Source organism: Astyanax mexicanus, chromosome 5, assembly GCF_023375975.1.
Source record: "Astyanax mexicanus isolate ESR-SI-001 chromosome 5, AstMex3_surface, whole genome shotgun sequence".
Taxonomy (NCBI): domain Eukaryota; kingdom Metazoa; phylum Chordata; class Actinopteri; order Characiformes; family Acestrorhamphidae; genus Astyanax; species Astyanax mexicanus.
In genome coordinates, this window is record NC_064412.1 from 2,673,176 (window position 1) to 2,692,572 (window position 19,397).

General features: G+C 37.2%; 1 protein-coding gene across 1 annotated transcript in view; it reads right to left on the minus strand.

Moving 5' to 3' along the window:
• Window positions 1-14,838, minus strand: part of zgc:113054 (uncharacterized protein LOC541322 homolog) — a 39,225-nt gene extending 24,387 nt beyond the window's left edge. Inside the window, exons 1-7 of the mRNA XM_022667719.2 lie at window positions 14,647-14,838; window positions 10,985-11,174; window positions 10,482-10,573; window positions 8,115-8,347; window positions 6,474-6,710; window positions 4,163-4,234; window positions 2,003-2,219 (exon numbers count right to left, since the gene is read on the minus strand). Coding sequence (XP_022523440.2) covers window positions 2,003-2,219; window positions 4,163-4,234; window positions 6,474-6,710; window positions 8,115-8,347; window positions 10,482-10,573; window positions 10,985-11,174; window positions 14,647-14,662 — 1,057 coding nt within the window. The 5' untranslated portion in view covers window positions 14,663-14,838. The remainder of the gene's footprint in view (window positions 1-2,002; window positions 2,220-4,162; window positions 4,235-6,473; window positions 6,711-8,114; window positions 8,348-10,481; window positions 10,574-10,984; window positions 11,175-14,646) is intronic.
• Between the last annotated feature and the right edge of the window lie 4,559 nt (window positions 14,839-19,397).

The window sequence follows — 19,397 nt, forward strand, 5'->3', positions numbered from 1 at the left end:
AGGAACGCCAGTTCCGGGCCGCCAGCAAGCCGGCCCACGGCAGGGATATCACAGGCAGCTGGGGGTCTCCCGACATGCAGCCGTCTACACTGAAATCAGCAGCACGTGACCAGCAGGCGGCGCCAAATCAGCAGCAGTAATATCACAGTGGCCATGCTCGAGTACCGCCCAGTGAGGCTGCAGGGAGGCGGAGCCACACCAAGCCAGCGGGTCAGGCGGAAAAAGCATGCTGGAAGGGGAAACAGGAAAGGGCGGGCCACGGGAGCGGCGCGGGCGCCGGCAGAGGCAGTGGAAACGGCGTGGGCGCCGGTAGAGGCAGAGAGAGAAAGAAGATGCTGAGAGAGAGAGAGGGAGGGAGAGAGAGAGAGAGAGAGAGAGAGAGAGAGAGGGGCGCTGAACTCATATGCAGAAATACCGCTGATCCATGGATGAGAAGGCACGCAGACAGAGAGAGAGAGAGAGAGAGGAGGCGTGGCTACGCTCTAGAACGGCCCAGTGAGGCTGTAGGAAGGCGGAGCCACACCCAGCCAGCGGGTCGGGCGGAAAAGAAACACGGGCTGGAAGGGAAAAAAGGAAGAGCGGGCCGCGGTAGCGGCACCGGCGTGGGCGCCGGTAGCGAGCGAGCGAGCGAGCGAGCGAGAGAGAGAGGGGCGCTGAACACATCTGCAGAAAAACCGCTGATCCACGGATAAGGAGGCACGCCGACAGAGAGAGAGAGAGGAGGCGTGGCTACGCTCAAGAACGGCCCAGTGAGGCTGCAGGAAGGCGGAGCCATACCCGGCCAGCGGGTTGGGTGGAAAAGAAACGCAGGTCGGAGCGGGCCGCGGTAGCGGCAGAGAGAGAAAGTGAGAGAAAGAGAAGGGCGAGAGAGAGAGAGAGGAGGCGCGTCCACGCTCGAAGCTCGATTATCGCCCAGAGAGGCAGTAGTAGGAGGAAATGTAAAACAGACGGCTCCAAGCAGTGCAGCGAGCCGCCGGAGGGGCGCGTGCAGCGCCGAAAAGGGTTGAAGAGGACTCCGGCGAAGACGCGAGGAAGCCCTGTGAGTGTAGCAGGAGTGGTTCAGCGGAAGCGCTGAGAGAGAGAGAGAGAGAGAGAGAGAGAGAGAGAGAGAGAGAGAGAGAGAGAGAGACCGCCGCGGATGACAGGGTCGCGGGGAGGCCTCGTGAAGGAAGCAGCAGCGGCGAAGAGAGAGGGAGAGAGACCGCCGAGGACGCGGAGATCGCGTGGAGGCCCCGCAGTGGCAGCAGGAGAGGATAAACAGCGGCAGCGTCGCTGGAGAGATGGCGGAAAGAGAGAGAACGCGGAGAACGCGTGGAGGCCCCGCAGGGGCAGGAGGAAGGGTTTAGCAGCTGCGGCAAGAGAGACCGCTCAAGGGCCGAGGAGACCATACGGGAGCTGCCAGACCAGGTAGAGGAGACGATAGCCACAGCAGCCGAGACAAGATAAAACCACTACCAGGGAAGGCAGCCTGGAGCAGAGGCAGTGGAGGAGTCAGGGTGGATGGGAGCAGCTGGTCGCAGGAGACAGACAGGTGCAGAACCATCGTGTACCAGGTAAGGAGCGGTCGGCAACACCACATGCGAGGTTTGTTCAATGAGTAGGTAGAGAGGAAGTGACTGTTTAAATAGGGAAGGAAGTGGGAGGAGTGAGGGCGTGGCTCACTCCCAAAACTTAGTTATGACACATAACTCCACTATTATTTGGTTTGAAACATCATATAAATGTGTTTGAAGCACTAAAGGTAAATAATATTGGTTGGGGAAGGAGATTTTTCACTTTTTTAGGTGTTTTTCTCAATGGCTTTCTTGTAGATTTAGCTTTACCGCACTGGGATGTGATCACTATTTTTAGAAAGAGTAAGCTCCGCCCTTTCTAACCATATATAGATTATGTTTATGTGTGAAGGGATTCCTGAGTAATTAAGCTGAGAACACAAGGTGAGATTTTGGACGGGAAATCCAGTTTAAGGGTTTTAAGGGTTAAGGGTTAAAGCAGCACAGACCTTTCAGGGTGAGTTCGTGGGTCACTCTCTCGGCCTTGGTTTTATCTATATCTACGATGGCCACTTTGGCTCCAGCCTCTCCGAGAGCGTGGGCGAAGGCCCTGCCGATGCCCTGTCCTGCTCCCGTCACGTACGCCACCTTCCCGTCCAATCGCAGCCGAGACAGGATCGACTTCCCCTGCACCCCCCGAAACACCTCGTCATACGTCACTGAGCTCTGTCAGAGAAGGATAAGAGGAAGATGTTAGAAGATTACGTTGTTTTTTAGACTATAAGAAGTTTTTAAAATTAATTTTCCCAAAAAATTGACAGTGCGTCTTATAATAAATGTTATATTATAAAGCGTCTTTCTATAAACACAAAAACGCTTTACAATTTACACACTTTTTACTCACAACCATTCATTCTTAGCGCTCATCCACACAGAAGCGGCAGCCAATAGAGTACAGCATACTCTCAACCGGAAACAACCGTCCACCTGGAGATCCACCTTCAGACAGCCTGTACCTGTTTTATTTAATATTAACTTTTATTTTATTCTTAAATTTTATTTTTTATTTTAGTTCTTTATTTCCTTTTTATTTCTTTCCTAATTTTATTATTATTATTATTATTATTATTATTATTATTATTATTATTATTATTATTATTATTATTATTATTATTGCTTTTATTCTTTTTTAGTTCATTTATTTATTTGTATTTTTATTGTATTATGTAATATTTTTTTCGCTTAATTTTAACTAAATTTTGTTGTATTAATCTTATTTTCTTTTGATCTTAATTTCTAATTAAATCAGGTTCTATTCTAATAATACTTATATATTTTTTATTCTAATTCTATTTTTATTTTTTAATCTATTTTAATATTTTATTTAGTGTTATTTTAAAATGATTAAGTGTAGTTATTATTTTCTTTGTCATGTCAATCTCTGTTTTTGTAAATGTTCGACAACATGTTAACCACTAAGCCACAGTGCACCTGATAATCTGGTGCTCCTTATGTATGAATTCTATCAGTCAGGTATTAAGGAGCAGTAAAGTCACTCCACTGAAGTACAGAGTTATACAGGAGTTTCAGTAAAGTTTCTCCAGCACCGAGACTGGAGCAGTATTAGCATTAGCTGCTAACCACAGCGCTATCTCTTTCACTGTTCAGAGGTGAGTATTATCAGCCTGTAGCCTGCTGTTAACCCCGACTAGCAATGCTGGAGCAGTACTAGCATTACCCACTAACCGCGATAGCTCTTTTACCGTTCAGAGGTGAGTATTATCGGCCTGTAGCCTGCTGCTATCCTCGGCTAGCACTGCTGGAGCATTAGCATAAGCCGCTAACCTCAGCGCTAAGCGCTAGCTCTTTCGCCATTCAGAGCTGAGTATTATCAGACTGTAGTCTTCATGTTTATCTTGTTAAAACAAGCTTTGTGGGACGAACCACTAGCTAATATCACCCTGGCTCACACTCAGGGTTCCAGGGCTGTCAGGCGGCATTTACTAGCACTAACTACGACTAGCCTTATAACCCGGCTTTATAATCCAGTCCAGTTTATAGTGCGAAACATTCTGGTTTATGGTTGTGCATTACAAAGCCATGTTAGCGATGTCCAGATAACCACCAAAACGTAAGTACTCCATCAGGACAGGTAATTGCAACCACCTAGCAACCACTTAACAACACCATAGCAACCAACATGGATACCATAGCAACACCTTAGCAACTAGTTTGTAAAAAAAAAAATTATATATATATATAAAGTGTACTATACACTCCTCTCCAAATGTATTAGAAAAGTGATGAGAGTCGTCACTGGTGTACTAAGTAGCAGATCATGCAAAATCGCAGCAGTTGATGACAGAACATGAACACAAGCTGTGAGTGCTGTAAAGAACCTTCACAGGGCAGAAGTGAAGGTATCACAATCTACTGTTCACAGAAGACTTCACAAACAAATGTACAGAGGCTTCGACAGATAGAAACAAAACATTATTAACAGGAATGAAAGGAAGGAAAGGCTGGGATTTGGCATGAGTGCAGATTCAAGCTTATGGACTAAGAAAAATTAACCCTTATCAATGTGATGTCATACCAGCTCATCACTGATGCTACTAAAACTAGAAATTTAAATTTGATAAAGGAAAATATCTGTGTGTTAATCTTACCTGAGCGTTATTCTGTGGACAGGAAGGAACTCGTTGGATGAGCGTGATGCCGTCCCTCAGTGGAATCATCACCTTTATCAGGATTTAAGAGTAAAGGTCAGTCAGAAAGAGGCTAAAAATGTACTTTCACAATGTTATTTCATTGTTATATTTGCTTTATTTATGTTAGAACACTTATTCACATTAATTATCAAAACTTCTAAATTTCAGATATCAAATTTTGTCAAGTAGGGAGCAGGAAGGAGACGTGGAGAGCAGACACAAATGTGAGTACTTATTAAAAAAAGAGAGAAAAAACATAGAACCAAAAACTGAAGCAAAAAGAAACACGGGTAAAATAAAAAATGATGCATATTTAAAAAATGTTTTCGCAACTTTCTGCATTTATTTTTTTTAAGTAAATGGAATTTCAGATCATTTTAAGTAACTTCAACTCGGTTTCAAGACTTTAATAGAGTTACACAGAGTAAATAAGTGAACTGAACTTCAATCAATCCTTTCTTTTAGTAAACTTTACTTCATTTCTGCATACAGTATTACCTAATTACAATTACCTAATTTATACAATATTACTCAAATAATTTATGACACATATTACATTAAAATTCCTTAAATTTAAATATTTTTACTTAAAACCCACATATTACACTGTCTCAACACATGGACGGCATGTAATACATTCTTTTTAGTAAAATAAAGTATACTTGTATTTAGTTTACTAAAAATAATGTATTACATGCCGTCCACGTGTTGAGACAGTGAGATTTGGTCTGTTTACAAAATAAATAATTGAGATTATGTAAATATTTGAATGTGTGTTTTAAGTAAAAGTATATATAATAATACTGTATAAATTAAGTAATTGTAATTAGGTAATATTGCATGCAGAAATTAAAAAAGTTTACTAAAAGAAAGGATTGATTCAGTAAAAATAAATGAGGTAAAGTTTACTAAAAGAAAGGATTGATTCAGCAAAAATAAATGAAGTAAAGTTTACTAAAAGAAAGGATTGATTCAGTAAAAATAAATGAAGTAAAGTTTACTAAAAGAAAGGATTGATTCAGTAAAAATAAATGAGGTAAAGTTTACTAAAAGAAAGGATTGATTCAGTAAAAATAAATGAAGTAAAGTTTACTAAAAGAAAGGATTGATTCAGTAAAAATAAATGAAGTAAAGTTTACTAAAAGAAAGGATTGATTCAGTAAAAATAAATGAAGTAAAGTTTACTAAAAGAAAGGATTGATTCAGCAAAAATAAATGAAGTAAAGTTTACTAAAAGAAAGGATTGATTCAGTAAAAATAAATGAAGTAAAGTTTACTAAAAGAAAGGATTGATTCAGTAAAAATAAATGAGGTAAAGTTTACTAAAAGAAAGGATTGATTCAGTAAAAATAAATGAAGTAAAGTTTACTAAAAGAAAGGATTGATTCAGTAAAAATAAATGAAGTAAAGTTTACTAAAAGAAAGGATTGATTCAGTAAAAATAAATGAAGTAAAGTTTAATAAAAGAAAGGATTGATTCAGTAAAAATAAATGAAGTAAAGTTTACTAAAAGAAAGGATTGATTCAGTAAAAATAAATGAAGTAAAGTTTACTAAAAGAAAGGATTGATTCAGTAAAAATAAATGAAGTAAAGTTTACTAAAAGAAAGGATTGATTCAGTAAAAATAAATGAAGTAAAGTTTACTAAAAGAAAGGATTGATTCAGTAAAATAAATGAAGTAAAGTTTACTAAAAGAAAGGATTGATTCAGTAAAAATAAATGAAGTAAAGTTTACTAAAAGAAAGGATTGATTCAGTAAAAATAAATGAAGTAAAGTTTACTAAAAGAAAGGATTGACTGAAGTTCAGTTCACTTATTTACTCTGTAACATTTTAGTCTTGAAACCGAGTTGAAGTTACTTAAATTTATCTGAAATTAAATTTACTTAAAAAAAAGCAAATGCAGAAAGTTGTGAAACTTTTTAAAAGTAAATTTTACGCATCATTTTTTTCAGTGCACAAAAACATGAAACCTTACTGACGTAAGACCATGGACGAGGAACACAGGAACAAGGAGGACTATTTATATACATACTGTAGAAGGGGACAGGAAACAGGAAACACCTGGGACCGGGTAAATAGGGGGCGGAGCTACAAACAAACAGGCGAGCACACTGAAGACAGTGGGAGGAGACACTGGATACACACAGGACAGGTGCAGAGCGCTAAATAAACAAACATGAAGGCAGAAAAGACACAAAAACAGACCAGAGACACACAAAACACAAGAAAATTCAGATTTATCTCTGTAAGAAGCTGAAAATCAGACCTGCTGAACTCGTGGATCACTGGCCACCAACTGGTTAAACTCTCTGAGACTGAGTCCGTTCTGGTCGGTCGAGTCGCTGAGGTAAACTTTTCCTTTAAACAGGGCGTTATCCACACACAGCACTCCATCCATCCGCAGCAGGTTGTGCTCCAGCAGGAAGGTGTAGTAGCTGAGGTAGTTATTTTTATCTGCATCAATAAAAACCAGGTCAAACTGCTCACCTGCACTGGCAAACTCCTAAAAACAGAGGAAGTTAAATCAATTAACACAAATAGGTCCAGATTTCATTAAAACTATGGAACGATATAATATTTTGGTTAAAAGTAAAATAAAATGTCTTTTTTAAAGTGAATGAAAATATGACGTCTTTTTAACCTCTTCTCTTTTTACTTTCAACCAGTTTTAAAGAAATATTCTGTGTTTCTTGCAACATCTTTTAAATAGTGTGTTGGTGGGAGGGAAATGGGGAGTCAAGTGTTTTGTTTTTTTTTTTACATAATTTTTGGCCCTATTTTTAGCAATCTTTCATCATCCATCATCAACCGTGCACTGTGCAGCTTGATTTAGGGTGTGTCTTTGCTATCGTAATGATGGGAAAAGTACTTTTTGCTAAGATCGAAACACTCAAACGGGATGTACTAATGCCTAAATTTCCTTTGGGATAAATAAAGTATATATCTATCTATCTATCTATCTATCTATCTATCTATCTATCTATCTATCTATCTATCTATCTATCTATCTATCTATCTATCTATCTATCTATCTATCTATCTATCTATCTATCTTAATTACTCATGCATGTGTTTTTGGTACAATGTATGTTTTTAGTCAGTGATGCACCTGGGTTTTCTGTTGACGATTATATTTTGGTATTTTTTTTTTACCCTTTATCGTTTTTGACCATTTTCTTTAGCCATGTGGATATTTTGGCTGGTTTACAGTCAAAGTATCAGTTTTTACATCCGTAAGCTCCTGATTTGTTTGCAATTTGTGACATTAACTGATTAAAATAAATGATCAAAAATATCCAACATTATTTTGAATACTTTTGAATACTTTATCCCCTGTGTATTATTTTTTCCTAATTAAATGTTATAGTTGTGAAGATTAAAGAGACAAAAGCAATAAAAAATAAGAGGGGTAGTTTGGGAGGGGCACTTTATGATGTATGGGTTTAGGGGCGGGGCAAGACGGAGAGCTGATTGGCTGAGCTGCAGCAGCAGCAGTGTGCATCTGATTGTGGTGAGATGCAGATGGTTGGATGTCAGCTGGGAGATATTATTAATTGACTGATTGATTGATTGATTGATTGATTGATTGATTGATTTGCATATTGTGATGTGTCTGCATACCAAAGTATATAGCCTATAGCACAGTTGAACCTGAGAGCTGCAGAGGCGGAAATTAACACAATTAAAGAGCTTTAAATGTTTATAAAAATTTAAGCAGGACTTGTATGTTTTATTACTTCAAAAGGAACATATTTCAGCTTTTAATGGAAACAAAAATAATATGGTTTATGGTTTAGTGGCTCTTTTTATTTTAGTTATTGTGAATCCTCTTGTTAAACCTGTAGAATTACATTTCTTGCAGTGTTTCATGTTGAATCTTTCTGAAATCCAGCCTTTCTTTACTCACCTTTAGCGACTCCATAGCCGATCCGACCTTCACAGTGATCTTCTTTCCGTGTGGCGACGAGTCGAATACAGGCTGGACGAAGTCTCTGAGGTAGGGCTCGATCTCACAGGCGATGAGCCGCCCATCCTCCGGTAAAGCCTCGGCCATGGAGAGAGCGCCATACCCCGTAAACATCCCGATCTCCAGCACCTTCCTGGCCTTACTCATGTGGACCAACATTTTCAAAAACTGTCCTACCGACACAGAAATACATTAATTTATACACTATAACATATCAAATCCTATTTAATATCAGCTGGTTTTCATTCCGGCTTCTCATCGATCAATAAAACCCCTATCCAGATAAATCTCTCCATCCAGATAGAGTGAATCTGATTGGGATTGGATGTAGAGAAGTATAAACATATACCATTCCCACTCCATATTGGTTTATACTGTGATTCCACCCCCACCCCACACTCCAGCAAGAACACAGAGGCATATGTAGTCTAGTATGAAGATGATCCGTGCAGAGACTCAAGAGAACTCCAGACAAACTGCAGTCCAACTAAACTTCTTTAATATATTTACATTCTACTGCAGGGGTGTCCAAACTACGGCTTCCTTTTGTGGAGCGGCCCCCGAGGTATTTTAGAAATAGAATGAAAGTTGGCCCGCTGTTAAGCAGGTTTTATAATGTGAGATTCAAAGTTTGAACGCTAGGTGTCAGAAATGGGCCAAAGAGTCTAAAAGAGGAGAGGGTGCGCATTTCTAGCACAGAAAATCGAGCCAAAGAGTCTAAACGCGGAGAGGGTGCGCATATTTAGCGCAGAAAAACGGGGCAAAAAAGTCTAAAAGCGGAGAGAGTGCGGATTTCTAGTGCAGAAAAATGGGCCAAAGAGTCTAAAAGCGGAGAGAGTGCGCATTTCTAGCACAGAAAAACGGGGCAAAAAAGTCTAAAAGCGGAGAGAGTGCGGATTTCTAGTGCAGAAAAATGGGCCAAAGAGTCTAAAAGCGGAGAGAGTGCGCATTTCTAGCACAGAAAAATGGGCCAAAGAGTCTAAAAGCGGAGAGAGTGCGCATTTCTAGCGCAGAAAAAATGGGGCAAAAAAGACTAGAAGCAGAGAGGGTGCGCATTTCTAGCGCAGAAAAACGGGCCAAAGAGTCTAAAAGTTGTCGTAATTAAGGAGTTTAATATTAAGAGACATCATGAAATTAAACATCAATTTGAAAAATCTTAGTTTACACAACACTGTCAAAGATAAAGATAGTTAGTCAAGTAAAATGGTGTGTAAATGAAAGTAATCAGGAAAATGTATTATTTAAAGTGGTATATTTCATTATTTGTTTTATTACAGAGTCTGTGGCCCCGTGACTTCAAATATATTTCTCCTTCTGGCCCCCAACAAAAACAGTTTGGACACCCCTGGTCTACTGTATATAAAATACATTCATTCATATATGCAGTTATAAAAAACAGGGAGCAGCCTAGTGCATCCCAAATTATATTATCAACATTAACATTTTAATAGAAGATTTTCTTTGAATGTCATGTTTATAAGGCTTTAAAAACATACTCATAACACATTATAATGCATTCATAAGGCATTGTATACATGGCTTAGTATTCATAAAAATTTACTTACTATGCATTATTGACTGTTATTGTAATGCATCATCTGCTGTTTTTATAAGATGTTGCACAGTATGTCAATTCTAAGAACCCCAACCAAGCTGCCTCAACAAAACATGCTATAATTACTTTTAACCACTTATTAATGTGTTATAATGTCTCGTTGTTCACTCTAAGTAAACTGACCGGTGTTTGTCATAGCAATATATTAATAGTGACAGATATATGATATTTCCTTTGATATATCAGCTTACAGACGCCCTGTGCTGACCAACATTCTCTCGGACTCCAGCAGCTGATGGCAAGCTGCATGACCGGGATTCGAACCAACAATCTACTAGTCATAGTGGCAATGCCTTAGTCCACTGGACCACTTAAAGCTAAGATATATTATAAGCACAGCTTTTCATTCATTATAGTGACAATTATTCACAATGCTTAATGTAGTGTGTTATGAATTGTTAGAAATATGTATATGTATGTATATATAGGACTCTGTGGGCGTGGCCTAAGCTTTTGTTCTTAATAGCTTTATGTTTTCTCTTTACATTACTTTTACTTTTATACTTTAAGTACTTTTTAAACCAGTACTTTTTTAAAACACTTTTACTTAAAGAGTGAAAAGCTCGAGTTGATACTTCTACAACTTCTACAGCCGTATTTTTTTATACTTTTACCTAAGAAATCATTGGTAATATTTTAGTGTATTTTTAACTTTTTAACTGGTGATTTATATCTTAAAAGTATATTGATACCTTCAACGTGTCCAGTAATGCACTCCTTGGGAAGCCTAAACATGGTTTTCCCGTCTTCATGCGCTTTATTCCAGTCATGAGAAATAGTTTTCCTGTTAGAGATAAGAAATAGAATAAAGATGGGAAAGTATGGAAACTGCAATTTTTCTTACATTTTTTCTTTATATTGAATGTAAGATAATTCATATTTTTTTCTGGTAAAATTAATTTCATTTATTAATATACAATAATTCCTGCATGAAATACAATAAAGTAAATCAATATAAATGAAGCCAATGTCAATGTTGTGAGTTGGCTATACTTTTCCAATTCTTTTTTTTTATGTTTTTGACTCCGCCTCTTTTTGAACTGCTGCTGATGCTGCAGCATTGCCGAGTATCATCACAGCGCTAACTCTCGGAGGAAAGCAGCGCAGCGACTCGGTTCTGATACATCAGCTCACAGACGCAGCCTTGTGCTGATCCACATCACCCTCTACTGTACCCACCCAGAGAGTTACTCACTTGTACAGCTCAGCTAGCGGGTCACTCTCCGGGCTGCTCATTTGTTCTATATACGGGTCCAGTCCGCTGGCGATGTCCAGAGCTTTCTGAAGATTCTCCCGCAGCTCCTCAGGAACGCTGACATTCTGATCTGCTATTAGTTTCGCCTTCAGCAGATATTCAACAATGTACTCCAGAGGAGTGTCGGACACTAGAGGTTAAAAAGAGCATCAGGTAAATATGGGTGTCTTGTCTTGTCTTGTTATGTCTTGTCTTGTCTTTTCGTGTCATGTCTTTTCATTTCATGTTGTGTCTTGTCTTGATGTGCCATGTCTTGTTGTGTTGTGTCTTGTGGTCTTGTGTCTTGTCTTGTCTTGTCTTGTCTTGTCTTGTCTTGTCTTGTCGTGCCGTGTTGTGTTGTGTTGTGTCTTGTATTGTCTTGTCTTGTGTCTTGTCTTGTCTTGTTGTGTTTTATGTTGTCTTGCCTTGTTGTGTCCTACCTTGTCTTGTCTCGCTGTGCTGTGTCTTGTCTTGACTTGTGTCTTGTCTTGTGTCTTGTCGTATCTTGTCATGCTGTGTCTTGCCAAGTTGTGTCATGTCTTGTCTTGCCATGCCGTGTCATGTCATGTCTTTTCTCGTCTTGTCTTGTCTTGTTGTGTCTTTTCGTGCTGTGTCTTGCCAAGTTGGGTAATGTCTTGTCTTGCCATGCCGTGTCATGTCATGTCATGTCATCTCTTTTCTTGTCTGGTTTTGCCTTGTCTTGTCTTGTCTTGTCTTGTTATGTCTTGTCCTTTCCTCTCGTGTTTTGTTTTGTCATGTCTTATATTGCTGTGCTGTACTGTGTCTTTTTGTGTTGTGTCGTGTCTTGTATTTTGGGCTTGTGTCTTGTCTTTTCTTGTCTTTTCTTGTCCTGTCTTGTCTTGTTTTGTCTTGCTGTGCCTTGCCTTCCAGTTTATATTTTTATAAACATTTTATAATGTAGCTTGCTTTGTGAGGGGAGTCAAGCTGGATTATAAAATGTTTATAAAAATATAAACTTGAAGTCAATTGAAGTGATTTTACTTTATCATAAATCAGCTGCACATCCTATCTAAATTGTTGGCTATTTTAACCCATATTAACACAAAAATGAGAGTGTTATTGAACAATTTAAATATTTATCATTAAGAGACTCAGATAAGGGACATCCATGTTGCAAATTACGAGGGGACTGAACCCACCAATTAAGACTTGAGCCCATTAAAAAGTATGAAAAAAAATTTAAGGGTAAAAAATATGTATAAATTCTTCATACCAATGCTGTTAAATATTACATTAAATTTACAGTATCCAGTAAGCTGAAATAATCTGGTAATCTGAATTCAAACACCCCTAAAGTGTATCGTAAAAATCCTGCCTGCCCACCTCATGTTATTGGTTCAATTGCTTGTGTCTTTATTACAGAAGCTGAAACCACAGCACTACATATAGCTGCTTTCTAGCTTTTTTAAACAGACTGAATTGCCTTCAGTAAATCACTCACATGAAGATGTTAGATGTTCGCATTTACCATTCCACCTTAAATGCTGCTAATTTACCATTCCACCTTAAATGCTGCTAATTTACCATTCCACCTTAAATGCTGCTCATTTACCTTTCCACCTTAAATGCTGCTAATTTACCATTCCACCTTAGATGCTGCTAATTTACCATTCCACCTTAAATGTTTCTAATTTACCATTGTACCTTAAATGCTGCTAAACTACCATTCCATCTTAAATGCTGCTAATTTACAATTCCACCTTAAATGCTGCTAATTTACCATTCCATCTTAAATGCTGGTAATTGACCATTCCATCTTAAATGCTGCTAATTTACCATTCCATCTTAAATGCTGCTAATTTACCATTCCATCTTAAATGCTGCTAATTTACCATAAATGCGGCTAATTTACCATTCCATCTTAAATGCTGCTAATTTACCATAAATGCTGCTAATTTACCATTCCACCTTAAATGCTGCTAATTTACCATTCCTCCTTACATGCTGCTAATTTTCTATTCCATCTTAAATGCTGCTAATTTACCATAAATGCTGCTAATTTACCGTTCCATCTTAAATGCTGCTAATTTACCATTCCATCTTAAATGCTGCTAATTTACCATTCCATCTTAAATGCTGCTAATTTACCATAAATGCTGCTAATTTGCCATTCCATCTTAAATGCTGCTAATTTACCATATATGCTGCTAATTTACCATTCCACCTTAAATGCTGCTAATTTACCATTCCATCTTAAATGCTGCTAATTTTCCATTCCACCTTTAATGCTGCTAATTTACCATTCCACTGTAAATGCTGCTAATTTACCATTCCTCCTTAAATGCTGCTAATTTTCTATTCCATCTTAAATGCTGCTGATTTACCATAAATGCTGCTAATTTACCGTTCCATCTTAAATGCTGCTAATTTACCATTCCTCCTTAAATGTTCCTAATTTACCATTGTACCGTAAATGCTGGCAATTTACCATTCCACCTTAAATGCTGCTAATTTTTCTTTCCATCTTAAATGCTGCTGTAGCTACAAACAGACTTTAGGCTGAAAATGTGTTTTAGGCACTTAGTTTGGATTTACATCTTCAGCTTTTAAGGTGGAACATTTATATTTAATATACAGTAAGTATCCAGGTTTAGTTTTAGATGGACTGTTTATGATGTATGCACAATATAAGCAGCATTTATAAGACTCATAATGCGCTTAACATCTACTACAGGCTTAGTGTAACATATGCGATGTTTTAAGGTGGAAGGGAAGTAGGTTTTAAGGTGGAAAGAAAGAATTTAGCCAAACCAATTATATATATATATATATATATATATATATATATATATATATATATATATATATATATATATATATATATATATACTTGGAGACTTGTACTCAAGTACATCATGTACTTTACTCTCATACCACTATTCTTGGACTATATATATATATATATATATATATATATATATATATATATATATATATATATATATATATATATATATATATATAGTCTTTAAAGTATCGGGTACAGGACTATATTGTGTATGGTAGTAACTAATAGCATTAAAGTGAATATTGGTATGGGCAACTTATCTGGTACAATGGATTTATCATTTATATACTGCAGACTTTACAGTACATAAGAAAAAAACTGTACATATTAAATCTGTTCTTTATTGTACTAGTTATGGACATCCCTAAGTTAAAAAAATAACTTTTTGGTAACACTTTATATATATATTATAACACTGTATATTTATTTACTGTATATTTATATAACACTGTATATTTATTACCACATTAATGTATTTTTTATGTTTAATTGAAGGTATTTATTTAAAACTGACAGTTATAATGTGTCTATATTTGAAGCTATATATAAATCTGAACTTTGCATAATCCGAACTTTGCCTAAAGACACTGAACAGCTTCTGTTTTCTATATTTGTATAAGACTAACTCTGTACATGCTGTTGGGTTGGTGTTATCTGAGAGTTTGTGCACAGGCTCCGTCACAGTCTCTAAATAAAGCACAGCAGGAGGAATGCTGGGAGCTGTGCAGCACAGGGATCATGTATTTTACTCTAAAGTTACTCAGGGTCACTCTATCAGCATCGCCCAATAAACTGGAAGAGTTTAGAGCCCTACCTTTAGCTGCCTGCATGGATCTTCTCTCAGCGCTGTCGCCCAACCGCACCGGCCCGAGTTCACTTTAAAATCTGCGGCGTTACACAAGTCTACTGCTGCTGCTGCTGCTGCTGCTGCTGGTGTGTGTGTGTTATGCAAAGCATGCAACACACACACACACACTGACACACACACACACATGCACACACACACTTACACACTTACACAACGGAGCTCAAGGCTGCTGGGATTTTAAAAAATTCCTTTCGGTGTCTCGTGTGAAAGAGGTGTGGCCTGCTGTCTATTCTACAGTATAGAGCAGGAGTGTCCAAACTTTTTTTTTGTTGGGGGCCAGAAGGAGAAATATATTTGAAGTCACGGGCCACAGACTCTATAATAAAACAAATAATTAAATATACCACTTTAAATAATACATTTTCCTGATTACTTTCATTTACACACCATTTTACTTGACTTACTATCTTTATCTGTCTTTTACAGTGATTTTTCAAACTGATGTTTAATTTCATGATGTCTCTTAATATTAAACTCCTTAATTACGGCAACTTTTAGACTCTTTGGCCCTATTTTTTGCCAAAGAAATGCGCACCCTCTCCGCTATTAGACTCTTTGGGCCGTTTTTTTGCGCTAGAAATGCGCACTCTTTCCGCTTTTAGACTCTTTGGGCCGTTTTTTTGCGCTAGAAATGCGCACTCTTTCCGCTTTTAGACTCTTTGGCCCGTTTTTCTGCTCTAGAAATGCGCGCCCTCTCCACTTTTACACTCTTTGGCCCGTTTTTCTGCGCTAGAAATGCGCACCCTCTCCGCTTTTAGACTCTTTGGCCCGTTTTTCTGCACTAGAAATGCGCACTCTCTCCGCTTTTAGACTCTTTGGCCCGTTTCTGACACCTAGCGTTCAAACTTTGAATCTCACATTATAAAAACCTGCTTAACAGCGGGCCAACTTTCATTCTATTTCTAAAATACCTCGCGGGCCGCTCCAAAAAAGGAAACAGGCCGCAAATGGAAGTAGAAGTATCGGCAATATAATAACTCAATAGAATAGGACTCTCTGAAGCAGATAAATAACCATTAAAATATTGTCACAATGCTAAGTTAAGTTGGTGAGATTAGGATTAAGATAATATGGGTAAAACATTTTTTTAAATCAGTTTGTCAGTGCCATCAGAATGCCCAGTCTGTGTGTTATTGCCTATGAACAAGGCACTCATGTCATGTTGTCTACAGTGCAACAGTGTGATTATATTCTGATGGAAACAAACTTTTGATTCAAATCAAATAAATTAAAATTGTATGTGTTACACACAAAATACACAAAAAACTTACACAAAACGTAATTAATCATGACTGTATGTGGGAGACTGACAGCAAGAAATTAGACTGTAATCAACATTTTTTAAGTAATATTCTTTTAATGTATTGTTTGCACTGCGATTTGTTGAAAAAAAATTGAGAAATTCAGGAAAGACAAAACACAAAGAACTACAAAACTACAAAATTAGAAACTTACTGTAAACATTCAAAACAACCTGAGAAAACAACTAAAGGAATTATAGTGCTTTATTTTTTTATGCATTCTGACTCTCTTCTCTGTTGGGACACATGTTTTCATTCACGTTACACTGAATATCTTCCCCTGCAATGCTTTTAATCAATCGAAGACACAGTTGTTCTTCCCAACGAGCAGCTTCAGCCGTTGTAATACCAGGATTTTACCAACTTTACCAACAAAGTTTTATAGAAATGTATAAATTATGCCTGAGAGATTATGATAACCTGTTCAGCACTTTTGCATGTAATGACCGAGGCAATGACCTAAAGCCTTAATGTTTTGGAGGGAAGACAATTGCATAGATATTCAACACATTTTGATGAGTACGAAATAAGCAATTGATAATGCAAAAAACAGCTGAAAATTGTACACGAACATTAGCATGAATGACAAACACATTTGCAAAAGGTCAAAAAACAATGTGCACAAGTGACACAGAGATGTGGAGATTGAATGAACTGTTTTGAGAATTTCAATTCTGATCGGAAAAATGTACCAAACCAATTGAGAAAAAACTGTTAAATGTGGAATGTGTTGAGAAAAAAAAAATCTAATTGTGAATCGAATAATGGTAGTCAACGACCAATTAAATGTCAGTTAAAAATCAAAAGGTAGAAAAACATCACTAGAACTCTTTTACTCTAGTACCGTTTTCATTCTAGATGTGTTTAATAGTGAAAGTAAGAGCATTTCCACATGCACAATGCAGTGAAGGGGACTCAAGGGATTAAAGGGACTAAACAGCTGTGCCGCCTTAAAAAAACACTAATTAATGAGTATAACCAGCAAAAACAGCTTCAGTTTGCTAAAGAATTTAAAGACTGAACTCTGGATGAATGGTAAAAGAAGGTCAAGTGAAGGTCTAATGGAAGCATCAAGATAAGATAAGAAGCAGCTCAAGGGGGGAAGGGGCTATGACTCTAGTTCTTGCTTGAAATACTGCATTTCCCAGAATGCACCAGTCTCTTGAATGAATGAATGAATGAATGAATGAATGAATGAATAAATGAATGAATGAATGAATGAACTTTATCAATCTTCTTGCATACACACAAGTACATAGGCTAGGAAGGGAGGGAAAAGACAGGACAGGAAGACAGGAATGAGAAGATAAGACAAAGTGGGAATTTTCCATTTCCTGGCAACCGTCTGATTGCCCAGACAACCTTGAGTACCAGTCAGAGCAACATCCAGCAGCTCAGTAAAACAGGGAGAGATATCTCGTCTGAGCCAAGGCCGAGTGCTGATAGCAGGAAGCCAAAACAAAATTACTCTGCTCGTTTTCGGGGAATGGCTACTGAAATTTAGCGCAGCCGTTCTCTGTTGTCCATCATGGTCCTCAATTTTCTCCACAAAGCTGCTTGTTTCTCCAAGAAGTAGCGGCTAGAAGCCACAGTCTGAGTTGCTCTGGAAAAAAATAGGAGACAAATTCAAAATGATGATTTTACTAAATTGAAAATTTCTGGAATATATGAACAGCTTGATTTTTTGCACCAGGAGTAAAGCAGCATAAAGTTATCCAAAAGCAGTGTGTAAGACTGGTGGAGGAGAACATGATGCCAAGATGCATGAAATAAACTGTGATTAAAAAACAACCAGGGTTATTCCACCAAATATTGATTATTTCTGAACTCTTAAAACTTTATGAATATAAACTTGTTTTCTTTGCATTATTTAAGGTCTGAAAGCTCTGCATCTTTTTTGATATTTCAACCATCTCTTCTTTTCTGTAAATAAATGCTCTAAATGAGAATATTTTTATTTGGAATTTGGGAGAAATGTTGTCTGTAGTTTATAGAATAAAACAACAATGTTCATTTTACTCAAACATAAACCTATAAATAGCAAAATCAGAGAAACTGATTCAGAAACTGACATGCTCTCCTCCTTTTTTCCAGAGCTGTAGATTCCTAGCTCTTCTATCCTGCATTTTTTTTTTGTGTTTTGTTTGTTTGCTGCTTTGTGACCGACCTTGTTTTGTTATATTGACTACTCTTTTGCCTTGCCCTTTTGTATTATTTTTTGTTAAACTAGTTTTCTATTAAACGTTTTATCTTGCTGCCCTATTTTACATCACCATACCTGTCCCACGTTACTCTTGCAAAATTAACATTTTGTTAAAAAACTTTAGTTAAATTACCTGCGCATGTCTACGCCTCTTCTAGACCGCATGACATATATAATGCATATAATGTGAGCTGTAATCAAACGTAAAGATGGTCCAACCAAATATGAGAGTGTATGATCTTCTTATAATAAAATAATACAAATTCAAGTAACAGTTTCAAAGTTTGGATAGCCTAAACTATTCCAAACATTCCAACAGGTTTTCGTTCATCAAATCAGAGTATAGTGGATTATTAGTTTGGCTATTTTTCAACCTTTAGCTTGTGGTAGACTCAAAAGTATAGAAAACTTAAAAGAACTTTAATTTCAGATCTCAGGAGCTGTTTAAAGGAACCTATATAAGGTAAACTGTTGCAGAAATAAAGTGAAGAGTCAGGCCATCACTCGTCCTCAAACAGATCTAATATTATCTCAGGAATTCTCATCAACTGGCGAATCTTCACCTGTCAAACCAGTCCTAAGAACATAATTAAGTTCAAAGCAACCAAATATGTCATTTTGCCAGGGGTCCCAAATTTGCATATATCTACTGTACAGGTCAAAAGTTAAATACACTTAAATTCCCTTAAATGCGTTTTTTTTTTATTATTATTATTTAAAACAGTTATGCATTATAGATTAATACTAAAGTAATTCAAACTATGAAAAACAAATGGAATTATTTAGTCAACAAAAAAGTGTGAAACCAACCATAATATGTTTTATATTTTATATTAGCTGATCAGTTTTGCACACCTGGAATTCAGGCTTTTAGTTAACAGCTGTGCTGAACTCATCAAGAATTAATTACTCGAATTTCTTGTCTCTTAATGTAAAGTTTGAGAGCATCAGTTAAAGTAAAGTAGTGAAGAGGTAGAGTTACAGGTATACAGTGAATAGTGAATATTTGAGTAATGTTCGAATCCAGATTATGAGAAGCAACAACTACTCAACTAAATAAAGAAAATTAAAAGAAATGACTTACGGAAATAAAGGTAAACCAATCTAAAACATTTTAAGAACTTTAAAAGACCATAAACATAGATATGGTGAAACTGGCACTCATCAGGACCACCCCTGGAAAGGAAGAGCAA